At 43.6% G+C, this 21,126-nt stretch overlaps 1 protein-coding gene across 15 annotated transcripts in view; it reads left to right on the top strand.

Moving 5' to 3' along the window:
• LOC146515122 (unconventional myosin-IXAb-like) overlaps positions 1 to 19,583 on the top strand; it is a 151,176-nt gene extending 131,593 nt beyond the window's left edge. For 4 of the 15 annotated variants that reach the window (XM_085169025.1, XM_085169024.1, XM_085169016.1 and 1 more), the window contains 26 exons: positions 21 to 101; positions 192 to 302; positions 546 to 668; positions 784 to 933; positions 2,233 to 2,534; positions 2,980 to 4,185; positions 4,858 to 4,942; positions 5,147 to 5,350; positions 7,233 to 7,330; positions 7,420 to 7,523; positions 8,431 to 8,654; positions 8,900 to 9,016; positions 9,150 to 9,338; positions 9,485 to 9,532; positions 9,724 to 9,835; positions 11,646 to 11,707; positions 12,158 to 12,350; positions 12,774 to 12,902; positions 13,016 to 13,121; positions 13,339 to 13,470; positions 13,748 to 13,871; positions 15,228 to 15,281; positions 16,865 to 16,885; positions 17,166 to 17,374; positions 17,648 to 17,790; positions 18,114 to 19,583. In XM_085169025.1, coding sequence (XP_085025151.1) covers positions 21 to 101; positions 192 to 302; positions 546 to 668; positions 784 to 933; positions 2,233 to 2,534; positions 2,980 to 4,185; positions 4,858 to 4,942; positions 5,147 to 5,350; positions 7,233 to 7,330; positions 7,420 to 7,523; positions 8,431 to 8,654; positions 8,900 to 9,016; positions 9,150 to 9,338; positions 9,485 to 9,532; positions 9,724 to 9,835; positions 11,646 to 11,707; positions 12,158 to 12,350; positions 12,774 to 12,902; positions 13,016 to 13,121; positions 13,339 to 13,470; positions 13,748 to 13,871; positions 15,228 to 15,281; positions 16,865 to 16,885; positions 17,166 to 17,374; positions 17,648 to 17,790; positions 18,114 to 18,499 — 4,713 coding nt within the window. In that variant the 3' untranslated portion in view covers positions 18,500 to 19,583. The remainder of the gene's footprint in view (positions 1 to 20; positions 102 to 191; positions 303 to 545; positions 669 to 783; positions 934 to 2,232; positions 2,535 to 2,979; positions 4,186 to 4,857; positions 4,943 to 5,146; positions 5,351 to 7,232; positions 7,331 to 7,419; positions 7,524 to 8,430; positions 8,655 to 8,899; positions 9,017 to 9,149; positions 9,339 to 9,484; positions 9,533 to 9,723; positions 9,836 to 11,645; positions 11,708 to 12,157; positions 12,351 to 12,773; positions 12,903 to 13,015; positions 13,122 to 13,338; positions 13,471 to 13,747; positions 13,872 to 15,227; positions 15,282 to 16,864; positions 16,886 to 17,165; positions 17,375 to 17,647; positions 17,791 to 18,113) is intronic. The other 11 variants (XM_085169029.1, XM_085169022.1, XM_085169030.1 and 8 more) reach the window with 9 other exon arrangements.
• The last annotated feature ends 1,543 nt before the right edge of the window (positions 19,584 to 21,126 follow it).

Raw genomic sequence — 21,126 nt, 5'->3', positions numbered from 1 at the left:
ATTTCAGTTTGTGTGTGCAGGCGTCGCTCAATAAGCTGATGGAGACTCTGGATCAGTCGGAGCCGTACTTTGTCAAGTGCATTCGCTCCAACGCTGAGAAGGTGATCACTCCTGCAGAATAGCCTCCACTCCTCTTAGTGACCGACTGCTGGATTGTGTTTAAGCGCTCCTTTGTTTTCTGTCCCACTTAGCTGCCGCTGCGCTTCAACGACAGTCTGGTGCTCAGACAGCTGAGGTACACAGGTATGCTGGAAACCGTCCGGATCAGACAATCAGGATACAGCAGCAAGTACACCTTTCAGGTAATCCCCTCCTAACGCAACTGCGCTGCAGATCCACAGCCAAAGCCATGTTATCACTATGATGTTGCTTAAAATATGTTTTACTTTATTGGGAAAATAACATTTGTCATGATGTTTAGATTTCCTTGCTGTATTTAAACATAACCAGAACTCTGTCTTCATATAACAAAACACATTTTTAATGTTGTATTTTCATCATAAAATGAATCACCAGAAAATGAACATACAAAAATCCTTTTTTAGGACTTTGTGCATCACTTCCATGTGCTGCTGCCTCGGGGCACCAGCCCCACAAAGTCGGGTGTCAGGGAGTTCTTCAGACGGATCCACCTGCCCCCTGCTGGGTACCAAGTGGGCAGCACCATGGTACGAATTCTGGAAATTATAAATGGACTGTCCTTCTCTCTATATATTTTTTTAAAATGTCCCATGCAGTGGACTCCAGCAACTTCACTTTACCTAATGTTTCTGTATGATGCAGGTGTTCCTGCGCGAGGCCGAGCGCCAGCGTCTTCAGACCCTCCTGCACCAGGAGGTCCTGCGGAGAATCGTCATGCTGCAGCGCCGCTTCAGGGCAGTTCTGGAGAGGAAGCACTTTGTCAACATGAGACGAGCTGCGTGCACCATTCAGGTGAGACGCTGTGATGGGATGGGCCTAAGAAGTGGTCCAATTCTATAGCTTTGTTCTTCTGTTCTCCTTATTGCTCGAAGGGTATCACTAATCCCTCTCAGAGCACTTTAGGAGGAGCTTCCATTAAAGCTTCTCAGTCTGGGACTGTTTAAGCATTAGATGATTAATAGCTCTGCATTAACTCTTTATATTTAATGGTTCTTAAAAAATAGTCTCTCCTTTTGAGATTATAAGCACTTGTGTCCTCACAGGAGAGCTCTGACCTTCAATGATGCTGCGTTGGGATATAAAGTATGACATTTGTCTTCTTGGTCTTTAACTAGCAAAGTCTCTAACACAAAATCCATGTTAATGTGATTGCATCCATATACCAGATAATGCTCCAGTGGATGTCATGTGTCCTGAGTCAAGCAGCCTGAGTGTATTCAGCTTTCATTTGTCTTGTTATAAATCCAGAGCAGTGTGTTTTCATCAGTTGCCATTTATCTTACTTTGGTGAGCATGATCGATCTAGTGGAAGCAAAAGCCATGAAAGCTTTTGATAGGTTTTTGGTGATTTGGTGCTATATGAATAAAATTGAATGAAATTAAGTATAAAGCTACTGTATTAAAGGATGACTGAATATGTTACATTTTTAATGAGTTATAAGAAAGAAATAACACGTGTGCTACAGAGTAAATACTGTGGAAAAAACGATGCAGCACTAAGTGGTAGAGAGAGGATGAAAGACAACAAATTTGCTCTTTCTGTTTTTTCTGGAAGAGTTCTTGGAGAGAAGCTGTCCAACTCCTCATCAGACTAAAAGGAAACACACCAGGTCATTCCAGAGCAGGATCCATTCAGGCACAGATAACTTTTACGAGAGAATATCAGAGCATCGAAATATAAACTGTCACATGTGGGATTTTTATTCTGTGCTTGTTGGTTGCATTTCTGCGTGGGCCTTCCAATATTACAGTTCAAGTTTTGGAGTTGGGCTTAATCAAAATAACGTGAGGTGTGCTCTGCTTTTCTGAGTTTTCTGAATCAAACATTCCTGCGGTGTCAGTCATACTGCATCATATTGCTTTGACATACTGAATGAATAACAGGCGTCAAATTTCATACATCTCTTCCCTAATCTGTGTCAGTTTAGCCTCACAGAAATGCACATATTTTTAGGTGGTCCCAAAGGGGGATGAGCATCTTTTTCTTTTAAAAAAATATTCAAAGCTTAGCTCAACATATTCAAGGATCCCCAGCCTGACTTTTTTTCCTCACATCTATTTTGTCTCACCGTGCTTTTCTTTCTCTTTCAGCGATGGTGGCGCTTCTGCCTCTTCAGGCAGTCCACTATTGACCTGAGCGTTGAGGAGGGAGCGGCGTTGTGTCTGCAGGCGGCTTGGAGGGGTTACAGAGAGAGGAGAAAGTTCCTGCACTGGCGGGATTCAGCGATCGTCATACAGAGGAGCTGGAAAAACTGCTGCCATCGGAGGGCTCTGGCAGCTACTACAATTCAGACAGCCTGGAAGGGATCCAGGGAGAGGAGGCGTTACCACAGAACGCACGTAGCGGTGATACAGTTACAGGCGAGGAGCAGAGGATACCTCGCTCGACTCAGGTGGGTGAAGGAGCTGAGCTTGTAGGTAGTTTGAATCAACTGATTAGTGTCTTTTAAATACAGCGTGTTTATTTGTATAGTTGGACTGATGCACTGACGCATTAACATTGTTGCATTTAAACAAAATGCAGCCAATGAGATTTACACAGAACTTCTAACCAGGGCTAATTTGGAGACCTTATTGCTGGTTTAAAAAAAACCAAAACAGTGTTGAACTCGAACACACTTCAAACAATCCAAAGGGACACCTGCGCTATCTGTCTGTATGCACAGACTGTCTAGGATTCACAGTTGTATCTGCTGCCACCAAGTGGTGTTTTATGTGAAAATGTGTAGAAACCCAAAACACTGAGGCACAGTGTTAAGTTTTTGGCACAGGAAGTAAAATCATGGTGGTGCCTATGTGGATAATAGGCTTGTGTTTTCTCACTATTACTGTTTCCAGGTTTAGAGACTTCAAGGAGCAGCACGAGAGACTTGGTGAACAAACAAGTCTGTCAGCAGCGATGGAGGCAGGAAGAAGAGAGCCCGCCTCATCCGGACTGGAGAGTTATGGCCAGGACATCTCTGCAGAGCTCTCCGAAGACTCTAAGTCTGTTTCACTTTATGGAGCAGAGATGGAAAAAGAAGATGACTTGGAGCGAAGCAGGAGCACAGACGAGAGCAGCCATAAGAACCGGTCGAAACGAGAGAGCAGACGAATGAGAGAGCTGGAGCAGGCACAGTTCAGCCTGGAGCTTCTTAAAGTCCGAAGTACCAGCTTGGGGGGTTCGCTGCCAGAAGACCCGGTCCCAAACAGCAGCAGCAGCTCTCAACAGGATGAGCATCACAGACATTCACCCCAAGGGTCCCCGGCTAGTCATGGAAGTTTTGAAGTTCTCAGTGTGGAAGACATGGAATCTGAAGGCTCTGGAGGACATAGTTCTCAGCTCAGTGTACTTCAGGAACAACCCAAGACGCTGGATATTCAACTTCAGCAGGGGCTGAGAGATTCCAACTATAATGAAAAGCCTGTGACTGAGTTGCCAAACAAAGTGGAGGCCCCGAGGGCAACTTTTTATATTGCTTCTGACCAAAGTCCAGCTCATGAACCAAAATCTGAAAGCCCCAGCAGTTCTTACAGAGAAAGAAGGGAGTCCACGTCTCGAAGGCCTGTAGTGGTGTTGATCAGTATGCAGAAAGAGAGTCCTTTGGAAGAGGGAGAGCTGCTGGCAGCCCAAACTCTAGAAAGAGCTTCTCAAACAGGAGCACCCAATGCCCAAATGACCCCTATTGCAGGCCTTGAGATAGCATCAGACAGGGAGCAGCCTCACGGCGTTTCCACCCAAGCCAAGAGAGACATATTTGGGGTCGGTAAGTCTTCAAAGGCTCCCTTCACTCGTGGAGAGAGTCAGGAAGGTCCAGGGATTCGTTCCGCAGAGATGGACATCAAAAAAGCCCTGAAGCCCACATGCAGCGTTCCTGCCGTACTCCCCACTCTGCAGGAGAGGAAGATGACTAGGTCAGCAAAGGAGGCCCCCAGCCCGGTCCTGGACACCAAACCTCCAAAGGCCCAGAAGAAGAGCAACGCCCAGACTGTGATTGTGAACATGGTGGAGAAACCCTCTAGTACTGTGTTCTCCCCACCCAGGCGCAAGCTGCCGTTCTCCAAGTAAGTAAACTGTGCTTTTGTGTTTGTGTAGCAGGGCCGAGGTGTATATTTGCCTCTCCAGAGTACACTGAAGCTATTTAAATGGAACGCCATGAACACACCTGCAGTGCCTCTTCTGTTTCGATTTAATGGAAGAAAACTCCTCAGAGCAAGCTGTTTACCTCGTGGTCTATTCCATGGAGGGGGTGGAGGGGTCTTTATCTGCTGGAAGGGAGAATCTTTTTGAGGTAGCCAGGACAAGCAGGAGGCGTGTAGAGTGAATAGTCCCAGTGGATATTTGCACAGTTGTGTTAAACTAGGTCTTCATATGGTGTCAATAGAACAACCTGGGCCAGATAGGTGCACAGTTTCATGCCTTGGAGCTGGTGAACATAACCCTTAAATATTGTGACGGTCATGAAAATGGCCACTTTGGCCAAAAGAAGATGCTTAAGAAGAATTGCTTAAAGAAGATGCCAAAAAGTCAACTCACTTAATCCGAGTCATTTTATTTTGAAAGTGCAATATGAACAGCTGAAAGCCTGCAGTGCTGTTTAAAGGCTAATGATTCATTTCCCCAAATCTGTATCACCAGTTTTCCTTCATTACAAAAAAAGTCGACTTCATTAGCGCTTTTTAAAGAGACCAGGTAACTCAAAGTAGAACCCTTTAAACTGTGGTGATTTGATGCAGGTCCGATAAGGATTTGGTGAACCAGGAACGATCTCTCGCCATGTTCAGAGATGATTCCAAGTCTGCTGGATCCAGAAGCAGAGAGGTAGGAGCCCGCAGCTTCTACGCATCACTTTAATTTCATTTGCACGTCGTAATTATTGTTATGCTTACTCATTCAGTTCAGACTCAAGATTGAGATTTTTATTTACTTTGAGTCAAGTTTAAGACACAAAACAAGTAAATACAAGCACGCCAACAAACACACACATACACACACAGCTGATATATTCTTATGGTTGCCTGGAAGCAGGTGGGCCGCCCCGGCCCCAAAAAGAAAGCCCGAATGTCCCGGACGCGCTCCGACTTCCTGACTCGCTGTAACTCAGAGGGGGCGACCCAGTCGGATGACGATGATGAATACTACATCCCCGCCCACTCCTGCACGCTGCCCCCCTCTCTGTCTCCCCCACACTCCCACCCCGACGCTGACTGTCACAGTGACTCCGAGATGGTAAAATACCGGGTCTGCGGCGGTCACCTGACCTCCGTGCGAGTAACCTGTCCACTTCGGTCCCCCTCTCTACCTTCTTCTCATGTGCATCTGGCCACACGACAGGGGGACGAGCCTTTTAACACTGCTAACCCCACTTTCAGTTTTTCAACGCTGTCAGACCAAAAACATGTTTCTCTGCTAAGTATGGCAGCGCTGTTTGTGTTTTTCCTCGGTGCTGATAAAGGTCACTTGGTGCCGTGAATGGCCTTGCACACTGCTTTGGTGGCTGCTAGTTTGAAACTAAGTCCAAGCTTCTAGACCACACTACCTTTTTTCACTTCGCTCTATCAGCTAGATTAATTCAGTTAATGTGTGCTTTGCAAAAATGTCATCATCCTTAAATTATTCAGACAGGTTCTAAATGCAACAGGGTCACTTCGCTTGTATTGTTTCATTAGATACAAAATTTACAGATTTACAGAGTGAAGTGCAAAGTCATCAAGTTTTCAAAGCTCATAATTATTCATAACCAGAACATTAGTTACCTTGCCTTCTAAACTGATGAATTCATCGTGGCACAGATTCAGTACGGTGCTAGAAACACTTCCTGGAGATTTTGATCCATCTTGACATGATAGTGTCACGCATAAATGTGCTGCATATTCATGATGCTAATATGCCGTCGCACCACATTCCAGATGTGCTCTGTTGGATTGAGATCTGGTGACTCTGGAAGTCGTTTGAGTGCAGTGAACTCACTTTGATGTTAAAGAGAGAATTTCTGCTTTGTGACGTGACGGAAGCACACTGTGGTTTTAACAAGCAGCTATTTGAGTCGGTGTGTAGCTCCAGCCCTGAATATGTAATGAAACAATGAAGGAAGCTCATATTAAACATGTCCACAGATCAAGTAATCCCTGCAATCCTAAAGCCTGAGCTTCAGACTGCTCTAAACCCTCCATCTCAGACGTATTACAGAGCATAATATCATTTCTTATATGGTCATCTCAGCACAGAAGCCACACCCACCTGCCATTTAAACCTTTTGTCTGTGAGAGTCAGCCAATCAAAAGAAAGATGCGTAGGTCAAATACTAAACTAATGACCTACAGCAAGGGCAAGACTACAGAATGGAGCTTGGCTAGAGAAAACGGTATGTGTAACAGCGTGGAGCTAAAACTGAGCACAATAGGTTCACAATAATAGAAGATGTAAAAAAACAGATCAGTGGTATCTGTGAATGAAAATTCAACATGATAGGTGAAGCCTCAGCTTATCTACCTGTGGTTGTCCCCCTCACCATGTTAAATTACAAATCCTCTTAGACCAAACTGCTCACAGTTTTGCATCTGTCATGAAAATAAAATGCTAAAACTCAGAATGAGTTTATTTAGATATTCTTCTTTTACAGCACTGAACGCAGACTGTCCCAGGGCAAACTCGTTTGACTCGTGGGATGTGTTCAAAGACGTTGTTCTCTCATATTCTGAACTCCCAAACTTGACCCGCCTTGAAACAAAACATCTCGTATTGCACTGCACGGCACTGCTCCTGCATGCTGGAGTCAATAAAAGCTCGACCAGAGTAACTTCTCACTAACAATGAGATTTTCCTACACAGTCTAACACATATGACTTCTGTTTGCCTATCACACACTCTCATTATCAGGCCTGTGCATGTTTATGGTGCCGATTTTTTCAGTTTCTTCACATTAAGTTAATGTGATCCTTTATTTATTCGAAGAAGTAATTTAGTAGTTGTAGTTTTGCAAATAAACTCTGCTAAAACTATAAAAATCTGCAGAATTCTTAATCAAAACATGTCACAGTCGTGTCAGCTGACAGATTATAAATATGTTTTGTGGTCTTTCTCACTCACTGTATCTTTCTCTTCTCTCCAGTCGTCTCACAAAGACCAGAAGAAAATCCATAAGACCATGTCATCAGGGGACTTGGGCAAGATGGAGATCCTCAGGAAAGCCTCCAGTCAAGATGGAAGGTAGATCTTCCTCAACTTTCTCTTGTCACATCTTACTTTTTATGCTAGATATTGAATTTTTTTTATTTTGTTTTGTTTTGTTTTTTCAGCAGGATGAGAGGGAAGATGCGATTCTGGAGTAAAACGAAACACAGTGAGAAAAAACTCTCAAGAGAGAAGCAGGCCAGCATGAGTGAAGTTGGAGAAACACATGGTAAAAATAAAAGCTATTCAGCATGCCACATACAGCCTCTGAGTAGATTTATAAGCACGCAAACACTAGATGTGCTCACAATTATCTCTGAACTGTAAATAAAAATGAAATACGTCACCTGATTAGCTCTGGACAGCCTCAGCATTGCTGCTGTTTCTAGATCGCTTTCTGGATCTTCCTCTTGCTTTGTGATTTCTTCATGGACTTTGTGGATATGCAGAGAACAGCAGGTCTAATATGAAGGATCATTGCTGGTGATGAGAGAGCTGTGTCTCAGCAGTTCAAGAGTTTCAAAGCTTAAAGGCAGAGCAACCAGGAGCACACTCGTTTCTAGTCAGTTACAATCACATTAACAAAAGTCATCTCAAGGTGCTTTCTGTTGTAAGATAAAGACCCAACAATAATACAGAGAAAACCCCAACAATCAGATGGCGCTGTGAGCAAGCACTTGGCGACAGTGGGAAGGAAAAACTTCCTTTTAACAGGAAGAAACCTCTATCTGAACCAGGCTCGGGGAGGGGCGGCCATCTGCCATCTGATGAGAGAAGACTGCAGAGAGAGATGGGCCTCTGACACAGATCGCCAGGCACAAGTGCAAGTGAACAGGACCGATCTATAAATAGCAGCTGTGTTAAATGTTGAAAAAGACTTCCAAGAGGAGCTCTACTTCCAGAATATCCTGGTCACACCTGTGTGCGGTACACACAAATACAAGTGAATAAAAACAGGATCAGAGCTGCAAACATGAATTTGTTCTGGCAGTAAATTTGAGACATGGTGTAATAAATTTGTGAAGAGTGCACAGTATAGCATAAGGAATAGTCGTTTTTAATGGAAAACAAAACAAAAAAATCCTGTATTTCATTCCTAGATGAACTAAGCCTAAAGCTTTGGTGTCTTTCTGTAGCAGAAGGCCCGTCTCCTCCTCACAGTCCAGATTTGGAGGCGGCTTCATCTCGGGGGGTCAGAGACAGTAAGGAGAACAAGGAGCCGTCTCCCAAAATGAAGAGACGTCGCAGCGTGAAGATCAGCAGCATCACTCTGGAACCCACCCAGTGGCAGAATGACGCGCTGCACATCCTCACCTCGGCCCACGACTATCGCAGCATGAACGACTTCCTCATGAAGAAGGTGAGAGGGCAAGGGCCGCACACGCTTCACTGACTCACACAAAGAGCAGTGTTTGTGTGTTTTCGCTGTTCATAGAGTTGTAAGGGTTACCTCATGGTACATAATGTTTAAATTCTCATGCAGCGTGTCGTATGTGGTTGTCTGTGTAAATTAAACATCAAACAGAATTAAAGGAACAGTTCACCCCAAAATCTGATTCACATATTGATCCATATAGATTATTTTGGTGTGCTTCGCTCCCTCAGATTGCCGATCTTGATTCTGAAGATGGTAAAAAGGACACCATGGTGGATGTTGTTTTTAAGAAAGCGCTGAAGGAATTCAGGATCAACATCTTCAACTCGTACTCCACTGCCCTCGCTGTGAGTCTGACACCCTCTTTTTTTTCTGTCGTTGCTGTCACACAACCAGGAAGATTTTAAAAACAGAGATGCTGCCACTTAAACTAGATTTACGTTTTCTGCGTCCTTTCCTTTCTTTTTTCCTCGCCACCAGATGGATGATGGTAAAAGCATCCGTTACAAGGATCTGTACGCATTGTTTGAGCACATCCTGGAGAAGATGATGCGTATGGAGCAGAGAGACTGGAGCAAGTCACCCGTGAAGGTGTGGGTCAACACGTTCAAGGTGTTCCTGGATGAATTCATGACAGAGTATAAGCCCATGGAGGGAACCATCGGCAGGGTAAAACCAGTAACATCTGGATGAATTCATTAAATGATAACAGAGAAATTCTTTCATAGGATATAACATCATAAAATTGCTCATCTTAAGGCATTACTGGTAAGAAATACAGAGAAAACAAATTTTGTCATGTTTGCTTTTTTCAGGCTCCAAAACGAGAACGCAAGAAGTCAAGGAAGAAGGAAACTGATATTGTGAGTTTGGTAGTTTGAAAGAAAAAATAACTTTCATACCATCAATCATAAAAAGCAGATATTGCAACCAGTTCTGCAAAGATTTAAATCAGGGCTTCACAAACCTGAGTGGTAGATACAGACATCTTTTATATGCAGTCTCTGCTTCATATGTCAACTGAGCTGACTGGCAGGTCTACTGCCCCCTGCAGGTGGAGGAACACAACGGCCACATTTTCAAGTCCACTCAGTACAGCATCCCCACCTACTGCGAGTACTGCTCCTCCCTCATCTGGATGATGGATCGAGCCTGTGTCTGCAAACGTGAGCACTACACACAGAACACATCTGTCCAAAACACACATTTAGGAACTGAAGTCAAAGCTCCAGTTTACCCTGCCCAGGACAGGTCACCGGGATAGCACCCTGGAGACAGGCCTGGGGTAGGGACTCAAGAGCGAGCCTCTGTGGCTCAGCTAAGCTTAGTCAAAAAAAGCTCCTTGGGTCCGCCCTCATGTGGAGGGCACAGGAGGTGCTGTAGGATGTTTTGTTCCAGCTTCCAAAACTACTTTGTGGTTGTCATTGGGGAAAAAAGGTTAACTAACCAGACACCCTTCAGCATGGTGGGGGTACAGTGTTTTAGCTTCCAAAAAGAAAAATGAAGACCAGACTACGAACACAATACTGAACAAAATAACGAAGGAAGTGTTGCCATGTGTCAGTGCCAAATTATCCTTATTAGAGCCTTGTGTTTATTAGAGCAATGTCACAAAGTGTGGCTCACAAGACTGTTGAATTCTCAGTTTGTTAGGTGGCTTAGAGGAGATAAAACATCACATCTAAATTATCTACAGTCCATCCACCCATATACACATCCATCCACCTTTTTTGTGATGCTTATCTGGGTAAAGATTGCAGGGGCATCAGTCTAAGAAGAGGTACCCAGGCCTCCTTCCACCCATCCACCTTCTCCAGCTCTTTCAGGGAATGCTAAGACGTACTTGAGCTGGCCGAGAGACATAACCTCTCCAGCATGTCCTGTGTCTACCCTGATTGTTCTCCCAGTGCGCAGGAGTCATCCTTATCAGATACCCAAACACCTCAATGTGAAGGAGCAGCAGCTCCAGTAGAGAGCGGGGTACACCCTAGACTGGTCACCAGTTTATTGCAGGGCTAAAGCAGAGGCAGACAGCCATTCACACATATGGCATATTTAGCATCACCAGCTAACCTGACACGTGAGTCTTTGGACTCTTGAAGGAAATCCAGGGAGAGCTCATGCAGACTCATGGAGAAAGCAGGACATAGTGGATAGTGAGTGGGTAGATTTGAACACAGGACCTGCTTGCTTGGAGGCAACAGTGCTAACCACTGCACAATGTTTCTGGTCTTAAAGTGAAATATAAACAGGTGCAGCAGGCACTTTTGTCTTTAAAACTTCAGGGATAAGAGCTACGTGCATAACGTCTGTTATCTTAATGCAAAATCATAGTGAGGTGACACTTTTCAGTACTGTTGCTTTAGTTTTTCTGTCAGTAACTGTCAGCTGTCTGCTGGTCAGTTTAAAATCAAGCATTAAGCTGTCTGCCCAGGATGTCTCTCTCTCTCTCTCTCTCTCTCTCTCTCTCTCTCTCACACACACACACACACACACACACACACACACACACACACACACACACACTCTCTCTCTCTCACACTCACACACACACACACACACACACACACACACAAGCACCTATATAAAAATACACACCAGCAGCAGATCCTAATGTTCTCCTAACTCACTTACCACACCACTCACACTCAAAACTGTGTAGTTTTTCTTTCCACTCACATGGCAGTCCTTACACACACATACATACACATAAAACTAACACACTTTCCCTGCGTGCCTGAGTGTCTGCAGAATTCGATTAAGCCCCCCTCTCCTTTCATGAGTCCGTCTTCGATCTAGTTACAGAGCTCCATCTGCACTCTCTGAGAGCAGACATCCCATCCCGGCTCTCTGCCGCCTCCACACTTGCCCTAGCCTGTGAGGTGGTAAATGTCTGCAGCACCGACTGCCGCTGTCGTGACTGTGAGGAGTTTGTAGAAATGCCTCCCGTCTGATTGTCGTTTGTTTTGTCTACAGTGTGTCGCTACGCCTGCCACAGGAAGTGCTGTTCCAAAATGACCACGAAGTGCAGCAAGAAGGTAGGTGGAGTTCCTGTTTTTTATGTGACACTTATTTTAAGATGACACGGGTTCTCTCCGCCGTTCAAAATATGTAGCCAACAATAGAAATCACAGCGCAGTATAATCATTAGCTAAAATAATCACCTTTTGCCCTTTTGGTTTATTTTGTGGTTTGATGTCGTCTGAATGTGTTACAGTATGACTAAAGGAGTTTGTATCAGGTTTTTCTCCATTAATCCTGCAGAAAGAATTTTGGCCCTGAAAGAAAGGAATTCATAATAAATAAAAAGTCCCGTGTGTCATCACTACACACAGATGTTTACCAGCTTTAGGTAGATATTACTGTATAATGCAGATGGGAGTTTACGTTTACGTCATCCTTCATCATCGAGCTGTAACGGTCACTGGTCTGTGCAGCCTGCCAGTGGTTCAGTTTAATGTGCAGCATTATTTACATTTGCAAACAAGTACGACCCGGAGCTGTCGTCACGGCAGTTCGGCGTGGAGTTGTCGCGTCTGACCAGCGAGGAGCGCACCGTACCCCAGCTGGTGGAGAAGCTCATCAACTACATCGAGATGCACGGCCTCTACACAGAGGGCATCTACAGGAAGTCGGGCTCCACCAATAAGATCAAAGAACTCCGACAGGGGCTGGACACGGGTGAGGCTGACTCACAGATCAATGAAACACACATTCCAAATACATATTACAGGATTCCTGCCGGGGCGTTTAAAAGTGTGAAACAAGTCTGAAAGTAAAATTGAGAAAATAAAGATCCTAAAAAGTACGTGTCGCCATCCTAATGAGCTGGTTTCATGGGTGAAAATGTGTACTGTCATAAAAATGTGGTTTAGTTGGTGACTAATTATCACTAATTACAAAGTACAGCTGAGACAGATGGCACTGTTATGGAAAAAAATGAATTTTTAATGAGGACTAAAAGCTAAAATAAAACTTGAATCCTGCCAGTTTTCGTGGCCATTTATTAAATGATTTTTAAACCACATGTATGAACTATTGCATCATTTGGACCAAAGATCGAAGGGAAACCGTGTTAACTTGTCTGAAATCATGCTCTTTCAGATGTCAGCAGCGTGAATCTGGATGACTACAATATCCACGTCATTGCCAGTGTGCTCAAACAGTGGCTCCGTGACCTGCCAAGCCCTCTCATGACCTTTGAACTCTACGAGGAGTTCCTGAGAGCCATGGGTAAACTCATGCTTATGCCCTTTACCGTCTATTTGCTGGTTTTCAGCCCAGGACCGAGTTAGCTTGAAAAAATGCGTTTGCCTGAACTCTGTGGTGTTTTTCTGCCTTTTCAGGTCAGCCAGACAAGCGGGAGGTGATCCACGGAGTGTATTCGGTGATCGACCAGCTCAGCAGGACACACCTCAGCACACTGGAGCGCCTCATCTTCCATCTGGTCAGGTGAGTGATGATTTGAATCAATATGAGCAGGCAAACAGCTTGTGCCTAGAAAAAAGGGTTTTATAATAAGATCTGAATCGTGTTTTTGAGCATCAGGTCGAAGCTGCAGAGGTTTCAGGGCCTCTCTTATTATTTTCACTAGTTGTCAGACACACTGGATTAGAGCTGTGTTCAGTGGGAATTGCACATCAGGATTAAAAGTATTATGCTGTTACAGGATTGCCCTGCAGGAGGAGACAAACAGGATGTCAGCCAACGCCCTCGCCATCGTGTTTGCTCCCTGCATCCTTCGCTGCCCCGACAGCATTGACCCACTGCAGAGCGTCCAAGACATCAGCAAGACCACAGCGTATGTTCACAAATTGACCGTGCAGTTTTACAGTCAACATTATTCATTAAATGCCAGAAACCTGGTATACTGCTGTAATTACAGCTTAATAACATCTAAATGTAACTGCATCTTTGGGCTGATGTCAACAAAAAAAACTTCAGCCTCTTACATTTTGAAAAGGGGTTTTTCAAGAAAAACAAACATCTCCTTATCCAAATGTGTCCAAGTCTATCATAGGGTACCAGAGCGTCTCTGCTTTGTTTGCTTCCAATTTAAATGGCTCTCTGGTCTGCAGGTGTGTGGAGCTGATCATCAACGAGCAGATGAGCAAGTACAAGGCTCGTCTGAAGGACATCAGCAGTCTGGAGTTTGCAGAGAACAAAGCCAAGAGCAGGCTGACCCACATCAGAAGGTCCATGGTAAGATCAAAGTGCAGTAGGTGTTAACATAGAGGCTGAGGTTGTCATTGAGCGAAAGTTTTTTATTTTTTATTTACTCCTTCCTCTCACTTCTCATCAAAATGGATCCGTTTTCAGCTCCACGAGCAGCTGGCATGGTTGTCACCATGGCAGGAGTTCATTCCTGTGTGTTTCTTTACATGTGTCATCAACACTTTTTGCTGTGTTTTTCTTACACATGCAAAAAGGTGACCAAAAAAAGCATTTGAAGGGGACACTTGTTTGAATCATTCATTTGTGAATTATTCTGCTGTAATAATACCTCACAGGAGTTTAATTCTTCACGTCAAAGGTCTCTTTGGGACACATAAGATTATTTATACCAGGGAAACAATAACCTCAGAAGGAAAGTGTAAAGTTTTCAAAAGCACCCTAGTGGACTGACGTACATTCCAACTGCGGAGATAAGAGGTTCATTTAGGCAACAAAAGCTACAAAAGATTCAAAATTGGAGAAATTGAAGATTTCAGCAGGAAGCAGCTTATACCTAAATACAGTATGTAACATTATACAGTATACCTTCTATTACATGATTTCACCCAGGAATGAAATTATTGTACTCCCTAAGGAGCATCCTGCTGTGTAATCTGTCTCTCTGGAAAGCATTATTTGGGAAGATGAGCTAACTTGTGCTTCACAGGACAACGAAATTCCTCCAGCATCCACATGGATCCACACTTTCCAAATAAGAGTGTTTTTAATGATTTGCAGGTTTAGAGCTATCTCGCCTGGATTTTTTCTTATAGGTAGAGCATGTGTAAAGTGCACACGTCCATGGTTGTTGTTTTCTGGGCCAGATCTGTTCAGCCAGTCACAGCAGACCCTAGTTCCCAACTTCCCACAGCAGACCCTTGTTGGGCTTTTACATAGTTTTTGCTCTCATAAAACTGCAATGCACCAAGGACAAAAAACAAAAGAAAAGACACATTAACTGGTGAGAGAAACAGAAATGTCTGAGTTTCATCTTTGTTGAAAAGTGAAAGGTGAAAAGTTGTCTTTTGAGGCTGTTACAAAGACTTGAATTCAGCCTAGTATGAATCATGAATTCACGTTTGCCCACTTAGGAATTTCCTGTTAATTAACTTTTTAAACAAACCTCAGCATTGTTCAGTTGCCTATCAATTCCTCCCTCGGCGTGTTTTTACACTGGGTATTTTCTGGTTTCTTCAGATCTTTCACTTTCTAACCAACTGTAGCTCAGTTTAATCTGGAAACCTCTTTTGTAAAATAACCAGATCCATACTAAAATGATAACCTTCACCGCTCCTTAATCCTAACCTGTCCTTCCTCCTTTCCTCCCCCACACCCTCCTTCCAGAAACCCGTACTAATTGCCGTTAGGTTTATGAGCATTACCCGCACTACCACCCCGGTATGTATGCCCCTCCCACAACATGTACCCGCCCACCACCAGTCCTGTCCTATCCATCAGTCTCTTAATTCCGTCCACTCATGCTGTCTGTAACACCACTCATCTCATATACCTGTAAGCTACTTCTATGTCAGGTGTTTGTGTTGCTGTTTTGTTATCAGTGGGTTGGCTAACATGCAGCGCAGCAAATCATACAACACCAGAAGTCTTTCAGCTGGCATTGTTATATAGTTCATTATAGCAATGTGGCCTCTGGCAGCCAGGTCGGGTGTTTGTATTAAAGAATTAACATTGCTGGTAATCAGTTTCTCACAGTTTCAGTTGTAATTTGAAATAATATGTAATATAATGTATGTCTTCTGTTTAGCAACTGATTATTGATTATATTGATGATAATCAGAAGTATAGGAAGGTGGAGAGGGTCTGTAAGCACAACTGTACTCAAATAAAAACATTAGCTCGTTTATTTATTGTATTAATATGAAGTATTATTACGTTTAATATTAGCTTGATATAAGTTATTGCTTCAATTCTTTTTAAATATACTGGTTCGTCGTCATCATTAGCAGCATATCAAAAGAGGACGACTTCAACATCATCAAACTGTATAAAAGAGATGGATGTAGCCATTGATGAACTATTTTCAGCTCGTCTGGTTGCCATAAGAAATCAGACTGTAGAAGTCAATGGGGAAAAACGACCTTTTTGCTACAGTCATTTATGACCTCAGTAAACATTTTCTTCATACACTTCATAAAGCCTGGGGTTCATCTTAGACTACAAGAGATGGCAAAGCAGTTTGTGCTTTAGCTAATGGCTGCTTTATGTTCACAGCAGTTCACAGCTACATGAGCATACGGTGTCCTTAGTTTCTTGGTCTCTGGTTTCAAAAAGCCTCGACAACAGCAGACGAAATATTCAAATTGACGCTTTAAATCAATGGCTGCTGCAGTCAAGCAAAAGTTGAACAACTGACCTTTGAGTCAATGAAGCCACAGCATTTTAAACACAAAACAGTGTTTATGTGCAGTGTAGCCTCTCCAAGCATTGTTGTTTGTATAAACTGTATTTATACACTACATTGTTTCTCAGATAATGTACTGTAGCTTTGTTGTTTGTGTAGATTTAATTATTAATATAAACATTAATAGTGATGTTCTGTGAAGTCTGGAGGGAGGCAAAGTAAGCCATTATCTTGGCTAGTACATAGTAAGCATATATATATAATTGTAGCTACATCCAGATGTTCCGTAGGAGACATCTTCTCACATTAAAAGACTTTGTGCCGTGTTCACACTTAATGTTTAACATTTCCAAAAACAAACTGCACTGTAAATAAACCCTGAAAATAGAAAGCATATACTTTCTGCTACGAAAGCATTAAGGCTAACTTAATAACATCAACTATTTCAGGTTAGCAGAGCTGCGCCATAGGCAGTAGTGTGCATTTCTACAGCTTCCCGGCTGCCGTCACTGTTCTTTAATCACTGCTGAATGTTTATGCTTCTCTCAAAAAAGGCAGCTCACTAACTGTAGCCCCACTGATCGCTCTTTGCTTTCTGTTTCTGTTTTACAATGTACAGCCTAACACAGCTAAAGTTAAGGTAATGCCAACGTGTGTGTGTGTGTGTGTGTGTGTGTGTGTGTGTGTGTGTGTGTGTAACTGTTCGTAGTGATTATCACCTGACCTCATAGTCTTTCTTTTTAGCAGTGATGTGGTGAACTGTGGTCAGTCTATCTAGTCAGTATGTGGTCAGAGCATCCACCTACACCTGTAGCAGCTTAGCTTTGTGTGCTTCATCACTGTCTCTCCCTGAACATTCTGGTCACTTTGGACTTCCGCTAACACACTGTCTCTGTATATGTGTGTGTGTGTACTTGCAGAGCAAAAGCCGTGTTTGGCAAAGCAGCACCCACACGACCTCACCTCCTCTCAGCCCCAGAGCCTCCTCTGGGGTTGATGGAGAAACTGCCGTAGGAGGAGGAGGAGTAGAGGATGCAGCAGAGACCGTGCTCAATGACCAGCAGGAGCTGGCGATGCAGCAGGAGGAGCGAATCCTCGCAGAGCAGATTGAGAGTCTGCAGAAAGAAAAGTATGCAGTTTCTGTGGTCATACTGTTACATTTAAGTTGTGCATTCCTGTTACACATGTTACATATTTAAAGTCAGACAACAGTGCAGGCTTTAAAACCACCTAAAAACTAATGGTAACTAATGTCACCTGGAAACTCAGAGCAAACATAACATTTATTTTTGTTCTGTCTTGTAGCTGCTGTGTGCTTCTATGTGGATGGCTTTGGGTCAGTTGCATACAATAATAAATATCCCAAAATGTAAAATATGACCTTTAATGTGTCTGTCAACAGGGAGGAGCTGACCTATGAAATGTTGATCCTGGAGCTGCGAGCATCCGATGATGAAACTCCTGAATCTGAAGCCTCCATCGGCACAGCAGACAGCTCAGAGAATATCACCATGGATATGGAGGGAGCCACCTCTGACCCCTCTGGTGCGTGTCAGTGTTTGTGTTCATGTTTCATTCCCTGCTTACTGTGACTAACTGCAGGTAACGATGTAATCCAAAGATCCTATATAAATGCTGCCATCTCACACCTTCATCATCCTTATATTCGTTAAGGTAATGGCTTAATTGCTCCAGGTAAAGTCAGCTAATCATATTCTATTTATGTCTAATAAAGGATAACCATGTGAAATTGTCTACATGAAAGTAAATTTTCCTAATTTTGTAATTAAATTAGTTGCCTTTTGTGTAATAAATAATAATAATAACTCTCTCTTATCACTGCCATCTTTGTGTGTTCTTCGTCACAGATCGCGGCACAATCCGATCCAGAAAGTCAGAGGCGAAGAGCAGGCGAGCTCTGCGACGCCAGCCCGACTCCCAGGATTCAGCAGACTCCACTTCCACCGTCTCTTCCTATCACCCTTCCTCCTCTCTCTCCTCCAACGCGTCTGGTTCTCCTTCCCCTCACTACAGGTTCCGTTCCTCCTCCTCCGGGCCCTTACTCACCTCCTGCAGCCTGGGGACCCCTTTGGCCGAGGCAGATGGGGGCCAAAGTACCGGGAAAACGCGCCACAGGCTCAGGCTGAGCCGCAGCTCGCCACGTGAGCCCTCGGGAAGCCATCGGAGGGAGTCGGACTTCGGCTCGGGGCCGCAGCAGCTGGTTCTGTACGGCAACAACGAGTTCATGGTTTGACCCCGAAGCTGACCATTCGCGGGAGGCTGAGTGAGAACGGGAGGAAGACGAGTTTAGGGCAGAATGAGGCTGGTCATGGGGCAAGGTTTACGCCAAGAGTCGCCTGTTGCCCCTCCTTGGTGCCCAGCCTTACCTCCTCCCTTGGTCCAGTCAAAGCAGGAAGGAGATTCTGACAGAGATGGACAAAAACAGCAGCTGGTCACTGAAGGATGACTGACGACTAATGTGAAATCTGGAGAGAAGCAAAAAGACAAGTTGAACTGTGTTCGCTGATCCTCTGATCTGGACCGTTTGACCCCTGCTGGAGCCCCAGGGGTCAGTCAGAGGAGAGGGAGGGGTGGGGGAAGAGGAAGGGAAGGACGGGTGGCGAGACACAGGACACCACACCCACACCTGCAAAGCCAAACCTTTCAGAGCCTCGTCTTTATTTTTTAGCATGCGGGCAGATGGTGAAAGCCCCCCAAAAGAAATGTAGCCATACTGACCGAACTGGCGGACAACCAACTTGTCTGTAACCAGCACCAAGCTAAGTCTGCTTTTCTCGTTTACACAGGACACACCAGCCAAGAGGCTGCATGCTTCTCCATCACAATTTTTCTTCAGTTTGAAGAAACTGTCTCTTACAGCTGTATGTTAATTATTATTATTGTTGTTATTATTATATTAAAGAGGAGGAAAAAAGGTGTACATAAAGAGACAGTCCAGTGCTGCTGCTGGGTTGCTCATCGGTGATCAGTCTCTACGGCCTGTTTTGCAAATATAAGTATCTGAAATTCAGGTTCCACTTTTGTTTCTGTGTCGGTTCTCCCCTGTTTACTGCTGGCTTCTCTCTTTTTTAATATTACACAATGAACAGAGAGCACTTTGGTTGCACTCTTGAGTCGTAAAAGAATTTGAAAAAAAAAAGAAGAAAAAAAGCCACCAACCTGCGGTTGTAGCGCAGAGCGTCGGGTGTCACGCGAACTTGACCTGCAGTATCAGATGTCAGTCAGCCATGTGTGTTTTGTTCTGTCTTTCTTTGCCCGCAGCCTTTTATTACCCCCCACCCCCACATTTCAGAAACATCAGTGTTACTGCGTCAGAACTTGAATTTTTTTCTCTTTTAATATATATTATTGCTGTATTATAGTGTACATGTTGGTATTGCTGTCAATAGTTTTTGTTCAGATGAAAGCCATCGTTTTGTTTTTTCTTTCCGATCTTTATTATTTGTTGGAGTGAGTGAACGAGTGAATGATCCCTTCCATTTTTATCAGCTCCCACTTTGTGCATGTTTAGCCTCTCCTCCGTAAATATTCTTAATGGAAGGACTGAAAACAAAAAGAAGCTCTACATCTGTCGTGTGACACTAAAACTAACTGATGTGAGCTTACAAGGGTTAGTCTGAGCTTTACTGCACCTGTGGGGAAACACTTGCACTCATCATGCACTCAAACCGTCCGCGATGTCCTCTGAGCCATGCCTGTTCTTCTTCTTCTTCACCAGTACAGTAGCTCCTCTTCTCTCCCGGCTCTGGCTGTGATAAGTAGCATTTAATCTGCCTGTTAACCTGTCAACAAAAAAACAAGTAGCAACTAACTCAAACCGTCCGTGTATTTCTGCATATTCTTCCTCTCTTTCCTGTCTCTGTCCATAAAGTATCCAAACAGTATCCGTGTGATGTTGAGATTATTCTCAGTAGCTAAACAGCGATCACGTCTCCGTGATAAAGCTGCAATCTCTCTTTGCTTGCCGCGTCTCTGGAGGAACTTTAAAAGCTGGAAGTCTCAGTGATGATTTAGTGTGTGTTTTTTGGTTTTTTTAGTATCACTTTGAACCATTTAGACATTAAAAAAAAATGTTTTCGGAGTTGAGCTGAAAGGGCATGGCTGATTCTGGTCAAATGTCTTTTAGCTGATATTTGATGGGATGATGTTTGTTGTGTATGTCTAAGCTGTCCATGTGGAGAAAAAAGAAGAAAAAAAAAAGGAAAAAGTGAATGTACCTGTCACTGGAAGGCATGCTCTGCTTTCTTTGGTTGTTTTTTGGTTTTGTTCCTCTTTTATACACAGTGTATGTACTATTTATGATCATGCTTTTGGGATGTACATTGATTTAAAAAGAATCTGTTATAAAAAGGTGTTATAAAAGGATATATTATCCTGTGTACGGTTCATTATCTACTATTACTCATGCCGACATTTTAACAGGCCATACTCACTCATTTTTTGTGCTATAAAGCAAAAAAACAAAACAAAACAAAAAAAGCCTTGTGTCTGTCTGCGCCACTCTGGACACAGTTATCACAGTATGTATGTATAAGGTGCGATTTGTGTTACATTTCCTCTTTTTTTTAATGATATAAACATGTCTATGGTTGTAAGAAGAAAAAAAAAGACTTTATGAGGGAAAATCCATCTGCTTATTAAAAAAGCAAAATTGCAGCCAAGCACGAGTGAGTTGAGTCATCTTTTGAACCTGACTTCACGAACCAAAAGAAGCTCACACAATCATTCACTCGGTCAACACCAACAAAGGATCCAACCTGAAAGAAAATCACAAGAGACGTTTTCGCTTGTGCAGAGCCCACCTGCAGTACCACCACCCACCACTAGTGGGAGCTGTCCCACAGTTTGAGAACCTAAGAC

The sequence above is a fragment of the Neolamprologus multifasciatus genome, chromosome 7 (assembly GCF_963576455.1).
Source record: "Neolamprologus multifasciatus chromosome 7, fNeoMul1.2, whole genome shotgun sequence".
Taxonomy (NCBI): domain Eukaryota; kingdom Metazoa; phylum Chordata; class Actinopteri; order Cichliformes; family Cichlidae; genus Neolamprologus; species Neolamprologus multifasciatus.
The sequence above is the reverse complement of the archived record's forward strand: the minus strand, read 5'-3'. Positions and strand labels throughout refer to the sequence as shown.